The 21,780-nt window shown below is 43.9% G+C and overlaps 1 protein-coding gene across 9 annotated transcripts in view; it reads left to right on the top strand.

Annotated features, from left to right (window-relative positions):
* The window catches only part of STAG1 (stromal antigen 1), a 251,543-nt gene that overhangs the window by 170,406 nt on the left and 59,357 nt on the right, over nt 1-21,780 (top strand). For all 9 annotated transcript variants that reach the window (XR_003096470.1, XM_025216836.1, XM_025216838.1 and 6 more), the window contains 5 exons: nt 8,967-9,070; nt 14,783-14,875; nt 16,366-16,455; nt 16,652-16,855; nt 19,806-19,876. Coding sequence is in view for 8 of the 9 variants with exons in the window: in XM_025216836.1 (XP_025072621.1) it covers nt 8,967-9,070; nt 14,783-14,875; nt 16,366-16,455; nt 16,652-16,855; nt 19,806-19,876 (562 nt within the window). In the remaining variant the exon portion in view is untranslated. The remainder of the gene's footprint in view (nt 1-8,966; nt 9,071-14,782; nt 14,876-16,365; nt 16,456-16,651; nt 16,856-19,805; nt 19,877-21,780) is intronic.

Here is a 21,780-nt window from a genome sequence, read left to right as displayed (position 1 = left end):
GGGGGAGGCTCTGCACGAGCCCCGCCCCACGGCTGCCCCGCCTGCTGGGGCTCTGGCCCTTTAAGGAAAAAAAAAAGCTGAGAAAAGCCCCGGGACTCACCACTCCTGGTGCAGCCTTGGGGCTTTAGGGGCTTGTGCAGATCCCCCTCACGTGGCGCGGGGCAGCAGGGATCACCCCCCACCAGCAGGAGCAGTGAGTCCTGGGGTTTCTTCAGGGTTATTTTTTCTTAAAGGGCCTGAGCTGGCCTGGATGGGGCACCCGTGAAGGGGCTAGTGGGGTCAGGGGTCTCATTGCAGAACCCTCCCATGCAGCGGGGGGAAGCAGGGATCGCCTTCCGACTGGCAGCACCTGCTGATCCAGGGCTTTTTTTTCCCCCAGGGCTGAGAGCTGGGGCAGCCATTGCGAGGGAGAGGGGCGGGGGATGGGCCTGGCCTGGCTGATTTGGAGATTCAGCCTAATCGAATCAGGACAGTGATTCGAATCACTGAATCAAATCACTGTCCCCCAAATCAGCCGAATCCGAAGAGAATACTAGCAGCTTCGTACAGGCCTACTGCCTGGTACCTAGAGGTATGTAGAAAAAACGTTTAAAGCTGTCTCTGTGTCTGAATCGCTGAATCTTTCCAAATCTCTCCGAATTGATTCAGAGGGTTCTGATTTGATCTGGAGAGACTAAAGGGTCCTCTGATTCATTTGGATTCGGAGATTCAGCCACCGAATCAGGCCAAATCTCCGCCAAATCGAATCGGAGACCGAAGCTTTGCGCAGTCCTAATGGCTAATTACCTTTCTCTCTTGTTATAAAAAGGGATCCACAAAGTCACGTTGTTACCAAATATGCAAGATTGATTAATTGAGTTGTTTTGCAGTGATCTGTTCAAGTTGGGTGAATGGTACAGAGTATCTGGACTTCAGCAAGGCTTTTGACAAAGTTCCTCGTGACCTTCTCGTTAACGAATTGGAGAGGGTCCATGGATGGGCTACAAAAATGATAAAGAGCAAGTCATTCAAGAGGAGATTAAAGGAAACAGGAATGTTTGGCATGTGGAAAAGAGTTAAAATAGGACATGATAGCAGTCTTTAAATGTCTGACAGGCTGCCATAAAGAAGAGGGAGAACACTTTTTTTTTCTTGCTGTAGAATAGGGCATGAACCAGTGGGTTTGAAGTTACAGCAAAGGAGGTTTAGATTGGCTATCAGGAAAACTTACTTCACTCTTAGAGCAGTGAGGCAGTGGAATAGATTGACTAGGGAAGCTATGGATGCTCATCACTGGATGTGTTCAAGAAGAGGTTGGATAAGCATTGGTCAGGGATGATCTAGGAGTAGCTATGTCTGTGCCCTAGTGTGAGTATTTTCCATGCTTCTGGGGTTTGGTGGTTGCCACTTGGGGCCAGAAAGGATTTTTCCCCCTCCCGTTACTGGGGGGTGGGGTGTAACTTTCCTCAGAAGCATCGGGATGGAGCCAAGTCTGCAGATTTTGACTGGGGCATACCAGAGCTCCTGCTGGAATTAAAACCTGGAAGTTCCTGGCCAGATGGTCTTGCTCCTCAGGGTCAGACCTGAGTTGCAAATGAATGAGTTCCAGCCCTACTTTCCTATGATTCTGTGGTTCTACTTTGACAGTAAAGACATTTGCTAGTGTTGAGTTAAATGCAAGAATTCATCCATTCATCAGTTTTTGCAAGCTCTGAAAGTGCTTATTTCTGTTTGCTTTCTTGTATCCATGTGAAGAAGGCTTTTTCCAGGGATGATTGCCTTCTGAAGAAGCACCAGCACTACACATGTTGAGAATGAGCTATTTTTAGTCTGACAAATTTCACACTGTGCCTAGAACTGATATGCTCCTCCAGATTGGCACTGACATCCCATTAATTATTAATGTTAGTACAAGAAAGACTAAAGTTACTGCACATAATTGAAATTGAAAGACGTTTGAGGCCTGCTATGTCAGGAATTTATTTGTGGTGGTGGTTTATCAGGGACTGAGGCTCATGGAGACAGCCATGGATCTGTAATAGGGGGCAAAGGCTTTCAGAAGGAAACTTTCAGAAGGAAAGGGCAGCTGAGCAAGGGCCAGCTGCCACCAAGGAAGCAACTGAAGAAATAAAAAGGCAGGAGCCCCAAAGCTATAGGTGGCTGCTCCGGAGCAAGCAGCTCTGCAATAGGCAGAGCTGAGAGAAGCAGTCATGGGGAGAATGTAGAGGTGGAAGACAGCAGCAGGTGAGAGCAAGCTGCTCATTGAGCTGTGGCTGAGGTGGGGCTCAGGGAATATCAACCCCGGTTCCTGAGCCAGAGCCGTCAGTCTGGCCCTGACCTCTGCAGAGAGAGGGGTGCCTGGCAGCATAAGCTGCTAGAATACAAGCTGCAGACCTAAGAAGGTACCTAGGAAGCTGCGGGGGGGGGGCAGGCAGGTACCTGGGGTAGGGTTTGGCAGCTGTATAGGGTCCTAAAATGCGGTTTAAGACTTTGAGTTTGAAACAGGTCAGTTGGTGTTTAGTTTCCTTTGACTGGAGCCTTGGGTTGTGGCTACAAGGAATGGATTGGAGGCCAGAGTGCCTGGGAGGCACTATGCTTTGAGTCCACGTTTACCTCAAGTGCTCCTCCAAACAGATGCCATGCTTAAAGATTTGCAACTGAAAGAAGTGTACTGAGGCTATCAACACTAGCTTCTGCTGTCAACACCAAAACTGGCCACCATTTCAGCATTGGCGCCAAAAGACGTAGTATAGGCCAGGGGTTGGCAACATTTGTTACCACAAGCTGTGGTTCGCAACTCAGCCCTTTCCTCAGACTGCACGCTTGCACCTCCCCAGTGATCAGAGGCTGCAAAGAGAATAGAGAAAAAAAAGATAGGTACTAGGACCCTCAGGATGTTGCCTCTGCTGCGGCAAAGAGAATAAACTGAATGTTGCAGGCAATGGCAACCTGAAGATGCCTCCTCTGCTGCTGTGGCTGGAACGTGTTGCTGATTCCCTTAGATGCTATAGGCCGATTCCAGCTGCTTCAAGGCATTTGACATCTAGATCTGGCCTGCAGGCTGTATGGTTGCTGACCTCTGGTGTAGGCCACAGCACCAGCACAAGTGCCAGCCACATTGCCAATGGAGCCAACACCTGCATTCCCAACACAAGCCCCCAAGTACAGAGAGACATCTCTCCATAAAAAGAAGAAGAGGTATATCACTTCTCCAAGCTCAGGGGGCCTAAATCTTCTGTAGAGGGAGTGTCACCAAGCTATCCAGCCTTACCAAAGGCCCTATTATTGACTGATGCACTGATTATGAGACAAGGAACTCAGTGACAGCATGGTGGATTTCCTGAGTAATGCAGTCAGTAACCAACCATAGGCTTTTGCACATGCTTACAGAAAAGGCTGATATTCTGTCTTTGGGAATCCCAGTGGATGCTAGACTATTCCCCATATTTGTTACATTAATTTCCACACCTTTCCTACCATTCCTGTCTTTCTTCAAGAAGTTTTCTCCCAAGCACCTACTGAAAAAAACAAGTGAACTGATGGGGGAGAGTACAGTATGTTTTCATTTATAGCAAGGGCAGTTCTAGCAGGAGCTGATGCCTTTTCTGATCATACTACTCAAGAATTTGGTTTGATTTCTTTTGCATAACCATTTCAGTGTGCAGCGTCTTTACAAGGAGAGAGAGCAGATTGTGAAATACTATAAAGCTATCTGTCATTGAGGGGTGGCTTGCTATTTTATCCAGTCTGGAATTTAGTTTTAGTATATACAGAGGGCCATTGTCTAAGGCTTATAACTTGGCCAGATTTGGATTGATTTTCCAAGGAACAATAAAAGGTGCATTTTTGCCCTTGCATGTATTCCTCTGACAAGTTATTGACCAAACTCTGGAGGTGCTAACTAGCATTCTTAAAGTAGCTGTGGAAATGTTGTAGCAATAGCAAAACTACTTGAAATGCTGAAACCGTTTTTAATAAAACTTTTAAATAATCATATTCCTAAGGCAGAGATCAAGCATAGGCAATTTTACTGTAAATTATACTGTGACAGAACTACAAGCAATAGGAATTGGGGACTTATATGGGGTTATTAAATAACCTCTAAGGATAGATAGTGCTAACATCTCTACTTGTACTATAATTTTTTAACTCCCTGTAATATATTTCCCCTCTTTTTTGTATTCTCTTTACTGCTAGGTGCTGTCCAGGCATAGATCATCAGAGGAAGTGCCTCATGAAAAGAGGAAAGAAACATGTTTTCCTGGTCAATTTCTTTTCTCAAAAAGATAGTAGAAAGTCCTCCAAACCAGACCTTCTTTGTCTGATTTAACAGCAAGGCTATGATAGTAGAGATGTATTTTCCTCCCATAAGTTTAAGATAACCTAGACTATAATATTCCAATATGTTCTGCAAAAAATATGCATGTAGTAGTCTGGGGTAATACCCCTTATGTTTGTAGGACCAGATCCTCATCTGCTCTTACTCTTGATCCATTGCATCCATAGCCACCATTCATCCTCCCTGCCACCAAAATAAAATAGGGTGCCATTTTGCCAGGTCCATAGGCAGCCAGACTTTTCCTTCCTCCCTTTGCAGGCACCCAGCTAGTAGGATCAAGCAGACAAGAAGAAAGAACAGAAGAAATTTGGGGATCAGTAGAAAACTGTGTGTGCAGGATATCATAACAAAGAATTTGGTTCTCCAGTTTGCTCCCCCTTTCAGCATCCACTCGCTGCCACTGTGACAGGATACTGGGCAATGTGGACCTATAATCTGACCCAGTAAATGTCAGTTTTTGTTTTCCATGTAGAAGGTCTCTGTTTTTCAGAATGGGTAAGATGTATTTTCAATGCAAATTAATTTTCACCTCAGGCAGGACTGTGGCAAAGTGGATATCGCCGCTAGCCGCAGCTACCCCCCACCTGCCTCTGGGCATGCTGCTTGCCTGTCTCGCCCGCCACGCCTTGTTGGAATAATAATATGCTGTTAAATAAGGCGAGAGGCTGCCCGTTACTGCACCCCGGGGTGTCTGCAGCTCCGTACCTCCCCTACACTGCGGCCCAAGCCTCGCAGATGGCATCCATATGTTAGCGTCCCCAGCCTACAGCCGGAGCATGCTTAGGCCACACCGTCAGGCCTCAGTCATACGCTCAGTCATACCGCCTGCCTCTCACTCACTCCACCCTCTCTCACAGGGTCTCTTTCTCGCGTCAACAACTTATGCCACCTTGCTGCCTCTTGGAGCGGGCACCCTTTGGCCATAGGCTTAGCTAGCCCATTTCTTGCGTGGCAGACGTACCGTCTGTTGGGCCTCTCCTGCAACCCTCACCTGGGTAGTGGCCAGCCAATTACCTGACCAGGTCTAAGCACACGCGGGCCCCTTTTGGGGTAACACTCAGGGTCTGTATATGTACTGGGCCCTCAGCCCTCTACTCGGGGCTCCACACCACCCCCGCTACTTGGGGTCTCGGGGCTTCCCTCCTTGGGTGGGCTCAGGTGACTGCGGCCGTGCCTGGCCCCCTCTACCTCCATTGTCACCTGACCCACCCGTGGTGGGGGCTGGGGTTAAGGCACTCTGACCTGCCTTTTACCGGGGTGGTAACTGGCCTGGCATTTCCTGGGGGCTCCCGCGCCACTGAGAGCCCCACCAGGGCACCCGCTCCTGGCAGGGTGCAGTTTTAGGTCATTCCCAGGACCAGGAGCCTCCTGACCATCCCCTACTGCTCCTGCCTTACCTCCAGATGACACCAGCAGCCCTCCAGCCAGGCGATATTCTTGCCTGACCTCCCAGCAGCAAAATGCCCTGTTTACATGGGCAGCCCTGAATCCAAAATGGCTGCCCTCATCAGGCACTTGCTGGCTGCTGCCTTCAGGCCCTTGAAGTGGCAGGCACAAACGGTGCCCTGCCACAAGGACCATGCATTATTTAGTTCTGAGATTTGCTCTCCCATATCACTGCACAGAGAATAGTGCCTGAAGGGTCTATAGCTTCCTTCAACCCCATTTGGAAACCAGCATAAAAATCTTCAAAGGCTTAAGGTCCATGGGACTTATGATCAAAACTAGCAAAACTTTTCACTGATGCCAGCTATATCCATTTTGTTCCGCTGGATCAGAACGCAACTGGATTTTGACACAACTCCCTCAGTGCTGCCTGAATAGAAATGCTGCTGCTGCCGCAAGGCAGTTGCTGTTAAAGTTTGAGCGGAGCAGAAATCAAAGGGGGTGCAACTGCCCCCCTTTCCCTTCCCCCCCAAGATCTGTCCCTGATGGACTACCTCCAAAAAGATCTCAATTTACGACAATTTACTGAGATTGTCTTCTGTCATTTTCTTTACTTATAGTCTTTAGAACTTGAAGGCAGCTCTTCTGAAATACCTGGAGATGGCTCCTCATGCATATAAGATAGTGTCACTTCATCCTCTTCTATACACAAAGTTGTGATAACAACTTCATCCTGCCCAAAATGTTTTTAGCAGAATTTAATATTTCTTCACTAGGTTCACTATTGGCTTTCCTGTGGAGCTTTGTAGTGAAAGAATCAATAGCAAAATATGGCACCTCATACTATCTTTTGAATTTCCTGAGATACTTTCAAGCTAGTGTTTGCCAGTCTGTATGTCAGTACAGCACTTTGAAAAGTAGCTTTCTCAGCAAGTTCCAGTTTGAACTGAAAAATGCTTTGATGGTTTCCCCAAAGTCAAATATTGCAAATTCAGATGGCCAGTCATTGCATGCTCACTTCTTTTGATCTTAGTAGTATGGCTATCAGGCAGTCTGGCTTTGGAACTGATGCCCATAACCAGCTGTCAGATTTGGGGGCTCCAAATACCATTTGAAAACTTACCTGTACCATTAAGCCTGTAGAAACCTTTGAAAACGGTTAAACAGTTTGACAACTGGTATGCTCTAACTGCTATCTATCATACATATATAGCCATCAATGGTTCAATTTCTAGTTTGGAGAAGGTATCAATTCCAACTCCCCAGAGCCTGTCCTGGGTCCAGTATTGCTTAGTGTCTTCATTAATGATTTAGACAATGGGGTCAAGGGAACACTTAGCAAATCTGCAGATGACACCAAGTTGGGTGGAGTTGCAGATAATTTGGAGAACAGAACTAGGATCCAGAAGGAACTGGATAGACTGGAGAAATGGTCTGCAATCAATCAGATGAGATTCAGCAAGGACAAGTATAAAGTCCTGCACTTAGGATGGATTCATTGCATGCACAATTACACACTGGGGAATGAGTGGCTAGGCAGAAGTACTGCAGAGAAGGACCTGGGGGTTACAGTAGACCAGTGGTTCTCAACCTTTTGAGACCCAAGGCGCCCTGCATTAGACTTGAGACACCCCTTGGAAACTGCCAGCTCTTACTTTTCACTCATTTTTTACTAAAGAAAAATAATAGAGCAATTTTCTGTTGTAAAGAGCTCAGAAAGATCACAACAGATCAGAATATTTTTAACACTATGGATACCTATTTGAACCCTCTGGGTTTATCTTGTGAATCATGTTTGCACACGTAACAGTGCTAACATTGTGGGGGCAGTCCATGGCATGCTTGAAAGGATCTCAAGGCACCCCAGGGTACTACAGCTCCCTGGTTGAGAATCACTGAAGTAGACCATAAGCTGAATGTGAGCCAGTAGAGTGCTCTTGTTGCATACTTTGGGGCTAGTAGCAGCAGATACTTAGGTGGCCTAGGATTTGGACCTAGACATATGCTTCCAGTTGAAGTGGAGAAGGCAGTATATTTTGAGTACTTGCTTATACCCCAAAATACAGGTTTTAGTCTGTTCTGACCTCAGTTTTATCAGTCTAAGCTTTCTTGCCAAGCTTGGCTTTGACTCAGATACTGCAGCAAATGAAAACTAACCTCAGTGATTTCATTACAGCTGTGACTTATTAGTTATGACATAACACAGGCTTGGACCAGCCACAAAGCCTGAGGGTGAAGGGGGGCATATGCTGACAGCGCAGCATGAAGGGGTGGGGGAGTTGCATGCTGGCAGTGCAACCCACACAGGGAATGGAGGGCTGTGTGTTGGTAGCACCATCCACATGGTGGGGAGGCAGGAGGGTCATGCGCTGGCAGCACCACCCATTCAGCCTGTACGGTAGGGGATGGAGGTCTGTATACCTGTGGCCCAGCCCATATGGTGGGGAAGAATCTGGGATGGGAGGAGACACCCCTGCAGTGTGTATACTGTATGGTATGTGGCCCCTGGCTGCACCAAAGTTGGACAGCCCTGATTCAGCAGATACTTGCATAACAAGATGCAAAGGCTGAAAGTTTACACCAGTGAAGTTTCAACTGGGAATAAGGGCCTGAATCCTGTTTTGCCTCTAGGGCACCTATAACTTACCTGGCTGTTTGTCACAAACTTAGGCACCACTTTAAGGAGATGGTGATCCTGTTCCATATGTAAGGCCATCTCTCAGTCTTCTCATTGTCTCTGTGAGTAGTCTAGGATTTCTTAGCATGATAGCTGTTTTGGACCAACTATGTAGTTGAGATAAATTTAGACAAGCTTAGACATTCTTTCTCAGAAGCCAATCCAATTCCACCCTATGGAGACCCATGTCTCCCTCCCCATTCTATGTATGGACAGAGTTATGGACACTAACACTCTTCCATTAAGTCATGATTCACGCTGCTCCAACTTATTAAAAAAAAAGACACTCTGTTGGGATTCAGTGTCATTGGGGAAGGCACCTGTCTGACGAGAGCAGGATGACCCAGCTATTTTTTCCTGAATGGGCTAGTGGTTAGGGCAGACTATAAATCAAAAACAGCAGTTTTGGAAATAAGTTATTTTGAAATTGGATCTTTGGTTCCTAAATAATATAAATATTTTTGAAACTGTTTCCCATTGACTAGCTCCCTGCATTCTACTGTCACATTCATATAATCACCTTCGTTATGTTAACTTTAATGGACTTCATCAAATTAACTTCACTATTTATTTTTTTCTGCACAGCAATGTCTGACCGGCAGGAGAGTGCCCTCATTGAGCTCATGGTGTGTACAATTCGACAAGCTGCTGAAGCACATCCTCCAGTGGGCAGGGGTACTGGCAAGAGAGTGAGTATGATTGAAATAGTTCAGATTGTGGCATTGCTATGAAATCTAATGTGTGCGTGTATATCATCTAGGTGCATCATAGCACCACTGTTAACATGGCAGAACCTCTTTGTTGGATTTTTGTAACTACCTAGTTCTCTTTCAATTTGAATAATTTTGGAGGAAAGTAATAGAAATTATAAATCTGAACATGTTTGAATTTTTTTAATTTGGTTTGTTTTCCTGATTTAAATAGTGTAAAAAGGCTGCCTCAGAAAATCACTTTATTCTGATTTTTGGACATGGGGCCAGCTCCTCCTACTCCTATTAGGCATCTAGTGTGATCCTATTTTACTCTGCTTACGTTTCTGAAAAATTGTTAATGTAAAAGGCATGGAGTGCCTCTTCACTGCCTTTTTGCTACTTAGTCTTACAGCTAAAATGATACTGCTTAACAAGCTTAGATACGGTAATGATTTTCTAGGGACTCTGGTGGAATAGGCACTTGGGTGCCTAAGTGACGGAGTAAGTAGCTTCTAGTCTACAAAAGCTTATGCCTCTCAGAACCAGTTAGGATCTAAGGTGCCCTGCCTTCTGTCTTAATAATAGGTGGAACAGGATCTGGCCCTGTGGTGTCTCATAGTCTCAGATTTTTGGTGAGAAGTGGCAGAAGATGAAAGTATTAAAATATTCCTAGAAGAAAGTGTAATTCCCTGATTTTAAAAGTATGCAGACAGATACAATCATTAACAGTGATATAATTGTGTTACTTAGGCCCCTGGCAGTTGTTCAGTTAAAGGCATGGTGGCTTCCAATCCATAGTCCCAAGAGTCGCCACCTCCTGCCATGCTACACATGTATGGCAGCAGGCATGACTGTGGGATTGGAGATGAGATCCAAATCACACCCTATTTCCAGTGCAAACAGTGCTCAGGATCATAACCCTGGGCTCCCTCTGCACCAGCAATTAGCAGGCTGAGTGCCCAGTGCACCCAGCTTGGAGTGGCAGTCAGTCAGCTGATCAGTGTTCCCAAAGTCTGGAGTTTGTACAGCCCTTCATTCCTGTGTGGCTCTGATTCTGGGAGCCCCAGTCAATGGATGGGCGCTCCCAGCCTCCGGAGAACTTTGGAGTTCTTCAAGGCTGGCAGTGCAGATCAGCTGGCATGATGGGAAAGGGCCACAAAATTGTTACATATATTTTGTGTAGTAACTTCTTGGCTTATTCCTTGTTTGATCACACTGTTAATTACACTCAAGTGTATCATCTGCCAAGGGCTTTAGTTATATCAAGTCAGTTAGCAGTAGTACAGCAAATGCAACAGAAATAGATCATTACTGTCTGCTGTGCCAGTGCTGATTAGACTGATATTCCTTGGCTTAATATAACAGGAATCTATATCACTATTAACAGTTTTTAAAAATAGATCTTGCAGCTTCATCTGATACTGAAATTAAATCAAAGCAAAGTAAGGGTTTCCTAAGTAGCAGATTTTAGTCCATTGTAATGGAGTGAGAAAGGAATTTCTCCTGTTTCACATAGGTTTACCATTTAAAATTGCACTTTTTGAAATACACTGTTTTTGCCTACCTTAGAAATCAGAACAGCTTGCTGTCTTAGAGAGCACATAGATGAAGCAAAGTGACTTTTCTTATCCATAGACATCTAAATCATGCCCGGTAAACCTTAACTCTGCCCACAGCTGCTCTTTTTCTGAGCAACAAACCTCTCACTGAGCCCCACAGCCTTTATCATGTCCTTTTGTCTTGTTGGCCCTACATACTCCCTGTCTTGACTGCCTAGGGGCCAGATTCAAAAGGAGAGCTTGGTGGTTAGAGCACGATGCTGGACGTTTCAGAGATGTAGGATCATGGCTACTCTGGGTGAGAGAGAGAGCCTGGAGCCTGGGTTTCCTGGTTGAGAGTCCTAACCACTTAGCTATTCGACTACAACTTGGGAGAGTTGTCTTCCTCCTCTGCTGCCTGTCACCTTCTAGCTATGGGTATTTGCAGAGTAAAATTTTAGGATTTCTGCTTACCCAGTGTGCCCAGCCAGCTCACTGCACAAGGAGCAGAACCAAAAAATGTGTGTCAGTGCCAAAAGGGGCAGTGGGTACAACTTGGACAGAACCTGTCAGTGAATCTCACTTTAAAAGTTGATTTAAGAAACTCAGACTGATATTTCACATCACAGCTCCTTGGCAGTCGCACATGGTGACATTCCCTGTGGGTTCCCTTACCCCCCCCAGCATTCAGGTATGAAATTGTTAATAATAAAAAAGAAATAACAAAGAAATGCTGAAACAAAAGAGAAGTTCAGTAAGCTAAAGGTAAGGATGTGAGAATGTAGCAGTAATTTAAGGGTGAGATACATTACATCTGTTTTGCAGTTATCTCAAAAACAAGCATTTCAAAAACATATATTTTAGAGTAAAGATCAAACTTAAATCCAAAATAGGTTGCCATGCTATCACCATGTGATTATGAGTAAGGTCTCAAATAACTGATTTGTAAAGACAGATGAGATATTTTCATAGATATGTATATATTATTCTTCTAGAGCCATTTAAAAGCTGGGATAAGGTTGTTTATATGCCGTAACTGATCATTTCAGTGTTTTGACATATTTGTATGGAGAGCTCTGCTCATCTGTCATCTGAGTGCAGCTATGCCACAGCTTACCTGTGCCATTGGAGTACCATGGCTTTCATTCAATCTACAAGTCCTTTTTCCAGGATAAAGAGTTTTCTTCTTAGAGCAGAAGCTCACTAGCCTTTACCCTCCCTGATGTAACCAGTTCTCCACCCTCTGCCCTCTCCCCTTTCAGTTCAGCAGCTTTGCTGTGACGCAGTAGTCTCCGGATGCTGCCAGCCCAGGTGGGATGCCAGGTGCTCCAGTATACCATACCTGTACATCTATTTTTGTCAAAGAAGCTGTTAAATCAGTGCCTGTCATCTCAAGTTCACCAGGGGAGAGAGCCCATTGCTGCCCTCAGGACACCCCTGAGTGCCACTAATTAATGGTCTGAGCAGGATACACAGATATCAGTGCATCCTTCAGATTCCTGCCTGGCCAGTAATCTGGGTGCATTTCTTTCTCTTCCTAGGGACCCTGAGAGGAATGTTCAGGGCTAAGTACAGAAATTTATACTGGGCAAAAACAGGGGGCATTTGCAGCTGGGTAGTTATTTCTTCTAATTATTCCAGCTTGCTAACAGTAGCAAATCTGACCATTGCCACAACAGGAACGTTGGTTATCCTATTGGAGAAGAGCCACATTTTCCTAGACATTGGCTTTTCTGGGTGCAAGCATGGCTGAGAACCAGAATCTACGAACACCTAGATTCCATACTGTTCACTTGGACCAGACTATTCTAGGGCACAGGACGAGCACCAGCATGTGAGTGCCTATGACTGATCCATGCATGGGAATGCTCTTCTAATAAGCTGGGCTGTTTGCAGGAGAAACCAGTAACAGTTTTCTGTTGGTTTCCGTTCTTGCCCTAGCCCAAAATTAATCCTTTTTTGTGTAGTGTCTGTTGAACCCCTGCCTGATTTCCTGCACCCAGGTCATGCACCATATTGGCTGCAGTTAGAAGGGACTTGTCTGATCTAGACTCCAGTTTCCATGACCTAAGGACTGCAGAACTTGGCTTGTCTGTGGACATGACAGGAATGGTTGAGCAGAGTTCCCAGTTTGGCTTTTCTTGTACCCCACTTATAGGTACTTCAGCTCCGTGGTTGAGATACTTCTACTGCTATTTACCTTTCAGTCATTTGGATAATATTGACAAGAGGTTCTTCCCAGGACCTGAATACTGCACCTTTCCTCAAGTGGAATAGGCTGGGCGAACTGGTCATGGACAATTTGTTCTGTAATTTTTGCTCTTAATCAAGTTTTTTGCCCAAACTCAATCTTGTGGTTGCCATGAAGTGGCACAAGGTCTGCTGCCTGGATGACATACTTCCTCTTACAAGTGTTGCCATTAGGTGATCTAATTTATATCAAGGTGATCAAGAATGGCAGCCATCTCCTGTGCATAGTCCTGTATATTTACATCACCCAGAATAAAAGACAACCAGTTTAATCCAGGGATGATTAGTCTTAGATTTGACTCAAATCAAAACAAGTACAGGATGGTCATTTACCCACAAGGTTTAAATGGCTATTAACTTCAAAGCGTTAACCAGGGTATTTCACAGGTACTGTACTTAATTTGGGACAATGGGCTTGTCCTTCTGTAAGGTTTGGGGTTTGCTGCAAGACAGAAGGCTCAAATCTGAATCAAGCTGGTCATCTGTTTTTAGCCCCAGGTTCCAGAATGCCCCTGTGGCCTCTCCCATTAGTTTTGGGCATAGCCATATGGCCAGCTGATTCCAAAATACAATGGCAGCCACCCTTGAAAAGGTGACTAGAGGGGCTTCAAAATTATCCTGCTTGATCCAGCTGCATGAGTAGCACAGGATGAAGATCCAAGGTGATGGTTGCAGTAAATTGTCATCTGATTAATTTGTTCCCTTGGTGCTACCTTGCCAGTTGGTGCAGAAATTGCAATTGCTACCATGGTAATAAGCATCTCTTGGTTTTTCTTTACCCCCAAGGATGTTCTGGATCCCATCCTGACACTACATATGAAGGTGTATTCACTTCATCCATCATCCAAGCATAAATGTGTTCCAGATTCTCCCTGCTTATTCAAGAACCTTTTTTGTTTAAATCTGTTTTACAGTACCCTCTTAGACATTGTTTAGCCTCTGCTTCCTTTCATTTGGCTTCGGGAGTCTGGGCAGCTAGTTGCATACATCTCTGACAGTTGCTGGGTGAGGTGGGTCTTGTCCTGTTATTCTCATAAGCCTTCCATGCTTACAATTTGTGAGCTGAAATAGAAACATGTTTCCAATAGCATACTCACCCTCTTGTGAAGCAGTTTCTTCAGCCTCTTTTTAAGTCATAAATTCCAGCGTATAGCCTAGAAGTTTTGCCCTAAAGAAACATAGTCCTTGTCAAACTGGATTACCTTTGGTTATCCTTCTCTATTATGCTTTTCTTTATCTTTGAAAGCATTCTTCCTGGTCTCTGTCCTTTCTGCCAGGCCTGGAAGCGTATTGCAGGCTTCCATGGATCATGGCTACAAGGACTTTATTCATTGAATACAAAGACATTATTCAGCAACCAGCTGATTCATGGTCTCTGCAGTGGCAGCCCTACAGCCTACCAACATATCATTTCCATGGTCAAAACCTGCAGGGGAGTTACCTGGACTGAATGCTTACAGTCTGTCAGAGTTGCATTCCTTTTTTGAACCAAGGACATGATTCAGTTTCTGGAAGTTCATATTAAGCACCTTTTTCTTTTAATTAAACTCTTAAACCAGCTTGTTACTGGTTAATCTTGGAGGGGCAAAACTTCATCCAGCTGAAAGCACTAACAAAACTTCCATAGACTTAATTTATACCAGGATTCAGCCCCAAAACATGCAGAGACAATATCATAATGGAAGAAATTTATTTTTCCTGTTTGGTAACTGATATTCATAGGATATATTGTCCCCACATTCACATGTATTTCATCTGTGGTGCTTTTCTTTTTCTCTTCCTTCCTTTCTTTAAAAATGCCTACAATAGTTTTCATTTTGAATTGACAACCACATAAGAACATTTGACCATTGGGTTTACCTATGGATTAAGGACATTAAGATATTTCAGTATTTTGTAACATTCTTCTCTTTTTTTACAGGTGTTAACTGCAAAAGAAAGGAAAACTCAGATAGATGACAGAAATAAGTTGACTGAACATTTCATTATTGCACTTCCTATGTTACTCTCAAAGGTATGGTTAGCATTAGCATTTCTACAGATATTTATGACATTTTCTTGCATACCACGCACCTAGAATAAGACATGCATCTTGATTTTTGGAAGGTGGGATGAGGGAAAAAAAGATCTTTCCTTGAAAATAATGATAAGCATTTTTGCAGTGAAAAGGAGGCAGCCACAGTAAGGGGGAACTACAAATCTGTAACTGTTGTGTTAACCCCCCCCCTAGCTGCAGGACCCTGACTTCGAATTAGCCTGGAATGGGGCCAGGAAGCTCAATATCAGCCAGATTGGGCCTTTTGCTGACTCAGCAGGTACCACTGGCTTCATGTAAACTGCCAGGCCCCTCTTTGATTCAGGTAGACAGCTAGCAGCACCTGCCAAGACAGCTGAGGGCCCAGTTCTGTTGGAGCTGAAATGCCCAGCCCCTCTGCTCAAGGCAGCTGGGTCCTCAGTTGATCAGCAGGCACCTTTGGTTTCTCACTTGGCTTAAAGAGGGGCTGGGCTTTTCAGTTCCTGCATGATCAGATGCTCTGCTCCCCTCATTTCCTTGCTCACCCCACTCACCCCAATTTCCAGTAGCTATTTTGGGGGTGGAGGGGTGTGTCATCTGTGAGTAAATACAGTATATATCTGTGTATATATCAAGTGTGCATGTGTTTGTATGTGTATATATGTGTGGATGTGTGTGTGTGCTGGGGCAGATCCAAGGGGGTGCAGTAGCATGGATGTGTACTCCCTTTTCAGTCGAACACAGTATGAGAGTAGCAGCCAGGGACTTTTTTTTTTCAATCTCCAAAGCAAGTAAGAATTCCTCCCTCCCTGCTCCTCCATGCTCATCTTCCATCTCCCACCTTTTTTGCCCACCACTGCTGCTGTCTCTGGCTGTCCCAGGGACGGGTAGAGGTCCAGAGCCACTCCTGCCCACCCCAGCTGGACTCCCCATGGAGTTGGACTCAGCCTGGGTCAGCAGCAGCAGTGGGCAGACCACTCCTCCCTTCCCAGTCTCCTTGGTGTTCCCTGCCAGTCCAGGAGCAGGGGCAAGGGAAGGGAAACTACCCACTCTTGCTACTGTTCCTAGCTCAGCCTGGTTCCACGTTCATCCTGGCTTCAGCAGGGTAGGAGCAGCTCTGAAGTTCCTAACCTGTGCCCCAAGACCAGCTGGGGACAGCAGCAGTGGTGGGCAAGGGTTGGCAGAGAAGGGAAAGTAGGAAGAAGAGATTTTTACCTGCTTGAGAGACTTGGAAAAAAAAAGTCCCCTGCTGTTTCTTCTGTGGCGCAGTCTGCCTGTCCTGGATTTGGGGGCTGGAAGAGCAGAGGGTGTAACCATCTCTGCCATGCAGGTCACTGCTCCCACACTCCCCTTTACAAGACTGTGGATCTGCCCATGTGTGGGTATGTGTATACATCCAGCCAGATAAATAACTTCTTAGTTCTGTAACACAGTGATTTTTCTTCCTCTTTTTCTTTTGTTATGTTTTCTTTTGTTTCAATAATCTGTAGTATTCCGCCGATGCAGAGAAAGTAGCAAACCTTCTGCAAATCCCCCAGTATTTTGACCTGGAAATCTACAGTACAGGCAGAATGGAAAAGGTATGGTACACTGGCCTGCAGCAGCTCTGGTTGCTGTCAGGTGGCTAACGAGTAGTGATACACCACTGCTGTAGTATTGTGGCTCCATCTGAAATAGTATTTAGTAGTCTTATCCTGTTTTAGTTGATGCTTAACAAATGGTTTGAGTTTCATTGTTTAGGTATTGTGAAAACTGACTTTGCTTTCTGATCTACAGCATCTGGATGCCTTGTTGAAACAGATTAAGTTTGTTGTGGAGAAACATATAGAATCAGATGTTCTAGAAGCTTGCAGCAAAACCTATAGCATCCTGTGCAGTGAAGAATACACCATTCAGAACAGAGTTGACATAGCCCACAGCCAGCTGATTGATGAATTTGTGGATCGATTCAACCATTCTGTAGAGGATCTGTTACAGGAGGTTTGTTCTCTTATAGTGAGCATAATCTGATGATCTGAAGTGGACTAAGGTAAATAGTACAAAGGCACCCTCAGTGTGGAGCAGGGGTTGGCAACCTTTTCAAGCTGCTGGCCGGAACAACCTGGCTCCAATCTGGTGTGAGCCGCGTGCTTTTATGATACATCAGCAATGAGGAGGGCATCTGTGCCGAGGCCAGGCAGCTAAGAGCTGTGCCGGTGCCATTTTTTCCAGACCTTCACTTCCCAACTGGGGCACAAGCACAGTTTCCAGCCAGGCAGCTGGGAGCTGTGCCCAGGCTGCTGCTGCCACTTCTTCTTGCATAGAGCAAGAGTGTCCACATAGTAAGCTAGTATAGGCTAGCTATGTGGTAGCAGCTATTCCACAATTACTATTCCAGAGTATTTCCCCATGTAGGCAAGCCCATAGAGAAAACAAACAACACAAAGGCAGCCTTGTCCCAGAGAATTTCAATCTAATATTTAATCAGTACTTAATAGGTAGCTAAACAGATAAATAGGGGATTAAAAAAGTAAGCATTTGTGACCACAGTATTACCTGTAGTCCCATACAGGGAGCAGAAGCAAATTGTCTGGACTAGAGGAGAGGGCTTGCTAAAAAATTGTAAGCAGTATTTTTAAATAGTCTGGAAAGGAAGGAAAGAAGGAACAAAAATGCGAAGGGATAGGAGATATTTATTGTGTTAATCCACTAGAGGCATCTGGGATTTTTTGTGGTAGGGTGGAGATTGTCAGTGAAAGGGAAATGTGATATGTGGGGATTCAAACATGCTGAAAAAGGAGGGAATCTTTATGGGTCATTCCTTTGCCTTTTGGAACTTAATGTGGTGGAGTGTTACCCTTGTAAACCTTAACTAGTCTTTTAAAAAGTTCTATAATTTGGGGGACTCTCCTTGCATTTTAGGCACCAAATAGGTATTACATGGAAATTAATATCCTTTTCTGTGCTTAATAATATTATATATTTATATGCTATTATATGCATTTATAGTAATAATTTTGAATAAACCATACACCTATGTAGGTCAGATCATTGTTTAGGTTGCGGCCTGCCAGGCCATTCTATCCGGCCTGCGGGGCCCCTAAAAAATTTAGAAGATTAATATTTATCTGCCCTGGGCTGCCTGTCATGTGGCCCTCGATGGCTTGCCAAAACTCAGTAAGCGGCCCTCTGCCCAAAATAATTGCCCACCCCTGTTTTACAGCTTTGTACTAAAGAGTAAAGCTGGTTTTATATTGTGTTCCTGGCAGTGGTGAAAAACATTAATAAAATAGTAGTCTTTGAAAGATTAAATATAGAGCTGACCCTTAAAACATGTACGCAGAATATGAAAAGCATAGCAGGCCCCTTTCATCATGTATCATCATGATGTAGTTCTCAAAATATTGAAAGGAATTTAGGATCTTCTTCCTTTTTATTTTAATTCATTTGGCTTTAAAATAAAACTTTATAATCATTGTTAACAAAATTTAAATGTAAAATAGTTAAAACCTGTAACAAATCATCATTTGAAAATATTTCTTTGATATGATTAATAGAATCATAGAAAATGAGGGTTGGAAGGGACCTCAGGAGGTTGCATATAGTCCAACCGTCTTCTCAAAGCAGGACCATCCCCAACTAGATCATCCCATCCAAAGCTTTGTCTAGCCAGGTCTTAAAACCTCCAAGGATGTTTGATTACTTTATGGCATGTGCACTCCAACCGCCCCAGAAAGATGTTCTCTGGGATTTCGTACACAGGTTTGGGCCCCTAAAGCCTGAAGAACACCTACCCAGCTTTCCCTGCTTACTGAGATGCACCTCCAGAACATATCTTCATAAATGGGGAAAGCTTTTGTGTGCGTGGGGTGGAGGGGGAGAAGGAATCTTCCAAGTCCTTTCAGACCATAAGAGAAGCCCTGATGTATAGGATTGCCAGATACCTTCCAAACAGAGTAGCCTCTCAATTCAGCCTTTGCCCCACATATTGCAGGCACCAAACCCTTCATCCAAAAACTCCATATTTGGTCATATTGTCCTTTCCAGAAACTTGTCAAGTTCCATCTCAATTGATCTAATTCAAAAACTTTCACAGTGTGGGAAAACCGTTTTCCATCTAGCTTTAGTTTTGCCATTTAATGCACTAAAACACACTTTTACAGTTTGTGGGTGATGGCAAACTACAAAACCAGAATAGAATTGGAATTCTGCCATTGTTTTTTGTGCAAAACATGTATGAGCATCTTTAGAATTTCAGCTTTAGATGGAAGATATCATTTGGATCTACTTTTAAACCTGGAATCAGACTAATTAAAATACAATTTAGGGTATAGAGAGATATAACAATTGTTTTGATATCAAATTATAACAATAAGCTGTTACAATATAATGGGTTATGTCTGTGATTCTGTAGGGATACAGGTGTAGCAAAATCATTTCATTTTCAACCCTGTTTCATTCCGGGTCAAAGTTACAGCACTTCCGCTACCGTGAATCACTGCAGGATCATGAAGATATAACAGTTAAATTGTCACAGGTGATGCATGCTCCTGAGCAGAAGTTTCCCCTCCCCTTTTAAAATGGTTAAGAAGTACATTTGTCCTTACGCATAGTCTCTGAAAAGAATGAGTTTAAAACTTGTGACTTAGGTTTTTTCTCAGGCAGTGACTTCTCCTGTCACAAGCTAGTGGTGCAAATTTTAATACCGTGATATTTCTTAAAATTGTCAGACAGTCCTGCTGATTTCTTAGTTCTACCCAGTGATTATTTCAAATATATATTATTATTTTACACTGAGAAATCAAGACTCCAAGTATAGCATAGTGATTGCGGTATCATAAGGCTGTTTAAATTTCTATATACGACGCTTAAATGTAACTGTTCTTCACCATACACCTCCATAAGCTTAGTTATATCGCTCAGTCCTTGATGAATATGCTTTCATTTCCAGGGAGAAGAAGCTGATGAAGATGAAATATACAATGTGCTTTCCACTTTAAAGAGATTAACTTCTTTTCACAAGTATGTGATTTTACTTTGATCAGCTTTGTCAGGTGATGATGTATATTTTAGTCAATAAATATTGATACCAAGGAAGGACAGATCAGGAAAATGATTTGCTAATATGAAAGATTGATGAATGCTAGGCAACATCCATCAACACTAGAGCTTTGATACAGCAAAACATGTATATATGTTTAAGTCCAGGTGAGATCAGTGCCTTGTAACTGTTTTGGTTAGCAGTGTGATTTATTACAGAATTAGTTACACTATCTGATCCCCTATGGTAAATATAATTGTGCCAGTGTAAATGTGCCTTATACTGGTATACCTTACTTGAAGTCCCCTCCATGTCAGACAGTCCTTCACAACAAGGGAGCTCCCCATCTTCATGGCAACTGGAGGCAGTCCAGATCTTTGCTCTGAACCTTGATCTAGGACTGCCCCTCAAGAAGAACTCCACAAAATTCTGTCTCCATCTGGCACTCTCACCAGCCTCCAGGACACCCTGCTTAGCAGATCTTTCACAGGATTTTTTTAAAGTAAGTTTTACTAAATTTATCTCCATTTCTTCAAGATTTTAAGATATATTTTTGTCTTAAGTCTTTAAGATTGTTCTCATCACAACTGCCACACTAAAAAAAATAATCTTTGGCTTACTGAAAAGGGCTTGAAAGACACGCATGTATGTCGTCTTCCTCTTTATTCAGAAATAGCAAACCACAGGAACCCAGCTCCTGGCTCGTGTAGGTCAGATCAGTGCTGAGACCGTTGAATATATAGCATGCAAGCTCCCTTCACTGATATAAGGCACACTCAGTGGCATGAAATCAGGGGTGGGATTTTAAACCCCCTCCAGCCTCTTGGCTAAGCATGGGTCCCTGTCCCCACTGGTTGTATAGTAAGCAGTAGTTTCCCTGAAATCTCCTGAATCTTGGTGGGGAATATTCCAGTAGCCCTCCCTTTCCCCATGGAGGGAAAAAACCTGCTCCCAGCTAGCATGGTGGCAAGAACTATGCTATGCTGATAAGCGTCCCCCTTTTCAAAAAATGTCTTTCTTACAAAGCACAGCTGCTCTGAAAGATGCCAGTTCTTGCCACTTCTGTCATACCAGTGAGTTGTTTTCAGAGACTCTGTCTCACTCCTTTTCACATCCCAGACCTAGCAGCAGGGAGCATAGGGTGAAGTGATTTTAATCCTCTTCCCTAGGAGATGTACCTTCTTCCTCTTCCCTTCCAGCCTCCAAAGGTACCATGAGGGATCATAAAGTTGCTAAAGTTTTCCTCAAAGAAATGTACAAAGAACACACCTGCAAACTGGCTTTTCAGCGTGTCTGTAGTGCACTTCCCAATAATTCCTCTCAGGAACTGGTAAAAGGTACTGCTTGCAATCAACCATGAAGGAATAGCCTGAAGTCTTAAAGCTTTTCTAGGTCCCCTAAAAAGGAGACCCCTCTAAAATACAGTACTACAGACTTTCTGTAATTAAGCACAGCAAAGTTCTGGGGATCTAAGTTCACAGATGCTTTTGTGTCTACAAAATAAAACATAAAAGGGGGGAAAAGGTTAATTAAGTTGAAGAAAGAGCTATATTATTCTTCTTGAAGGTGTAATTAAGATGCATTGGGAATTCTCTATCAAGACCTCATTATAGCCAAGAATTAAAAGGTCTTCATTACTCTGCTTACTATTAAGCCTGCTGCAGTCTCCTTCACAAAGGAAAATGTATCGTCATATCAGATTGAGGGAGTATTCCTGCCAAAGCCATACAAAGGAAAATAAGATCATCCCTGGACTTCATTTGGACAGAACAACCTCTGCCAAAGAGGCTACAGTCTTTTATTATAAAGGAGGTCTATGTTCAACTGGGAGACAAAAAGAAAGGGAGGAAAAAAGAAAAACATGACATAAAATTTCTTTTGACCT

This window comes from Alligator sinensis, unplaced genomic scaffold (genome assembly GCF_000455745.1).
Source record: "Alligator sinensis unplaced genomic scaffold, ASM45574v1 scaffold1264_1, whole genome shotgun sequence".
Classification (NCBI taxonomy): Eukaryota; Metazoa; Chordata; order Crocodylia; family Alligatoridae; genus Alligator; species Alligator sinensis.
The sequence above is the reverse complement of the archived record's forward strand: the minus strand, read 5'-3'. Positions and strand labels throughout refer to the sequence as shown.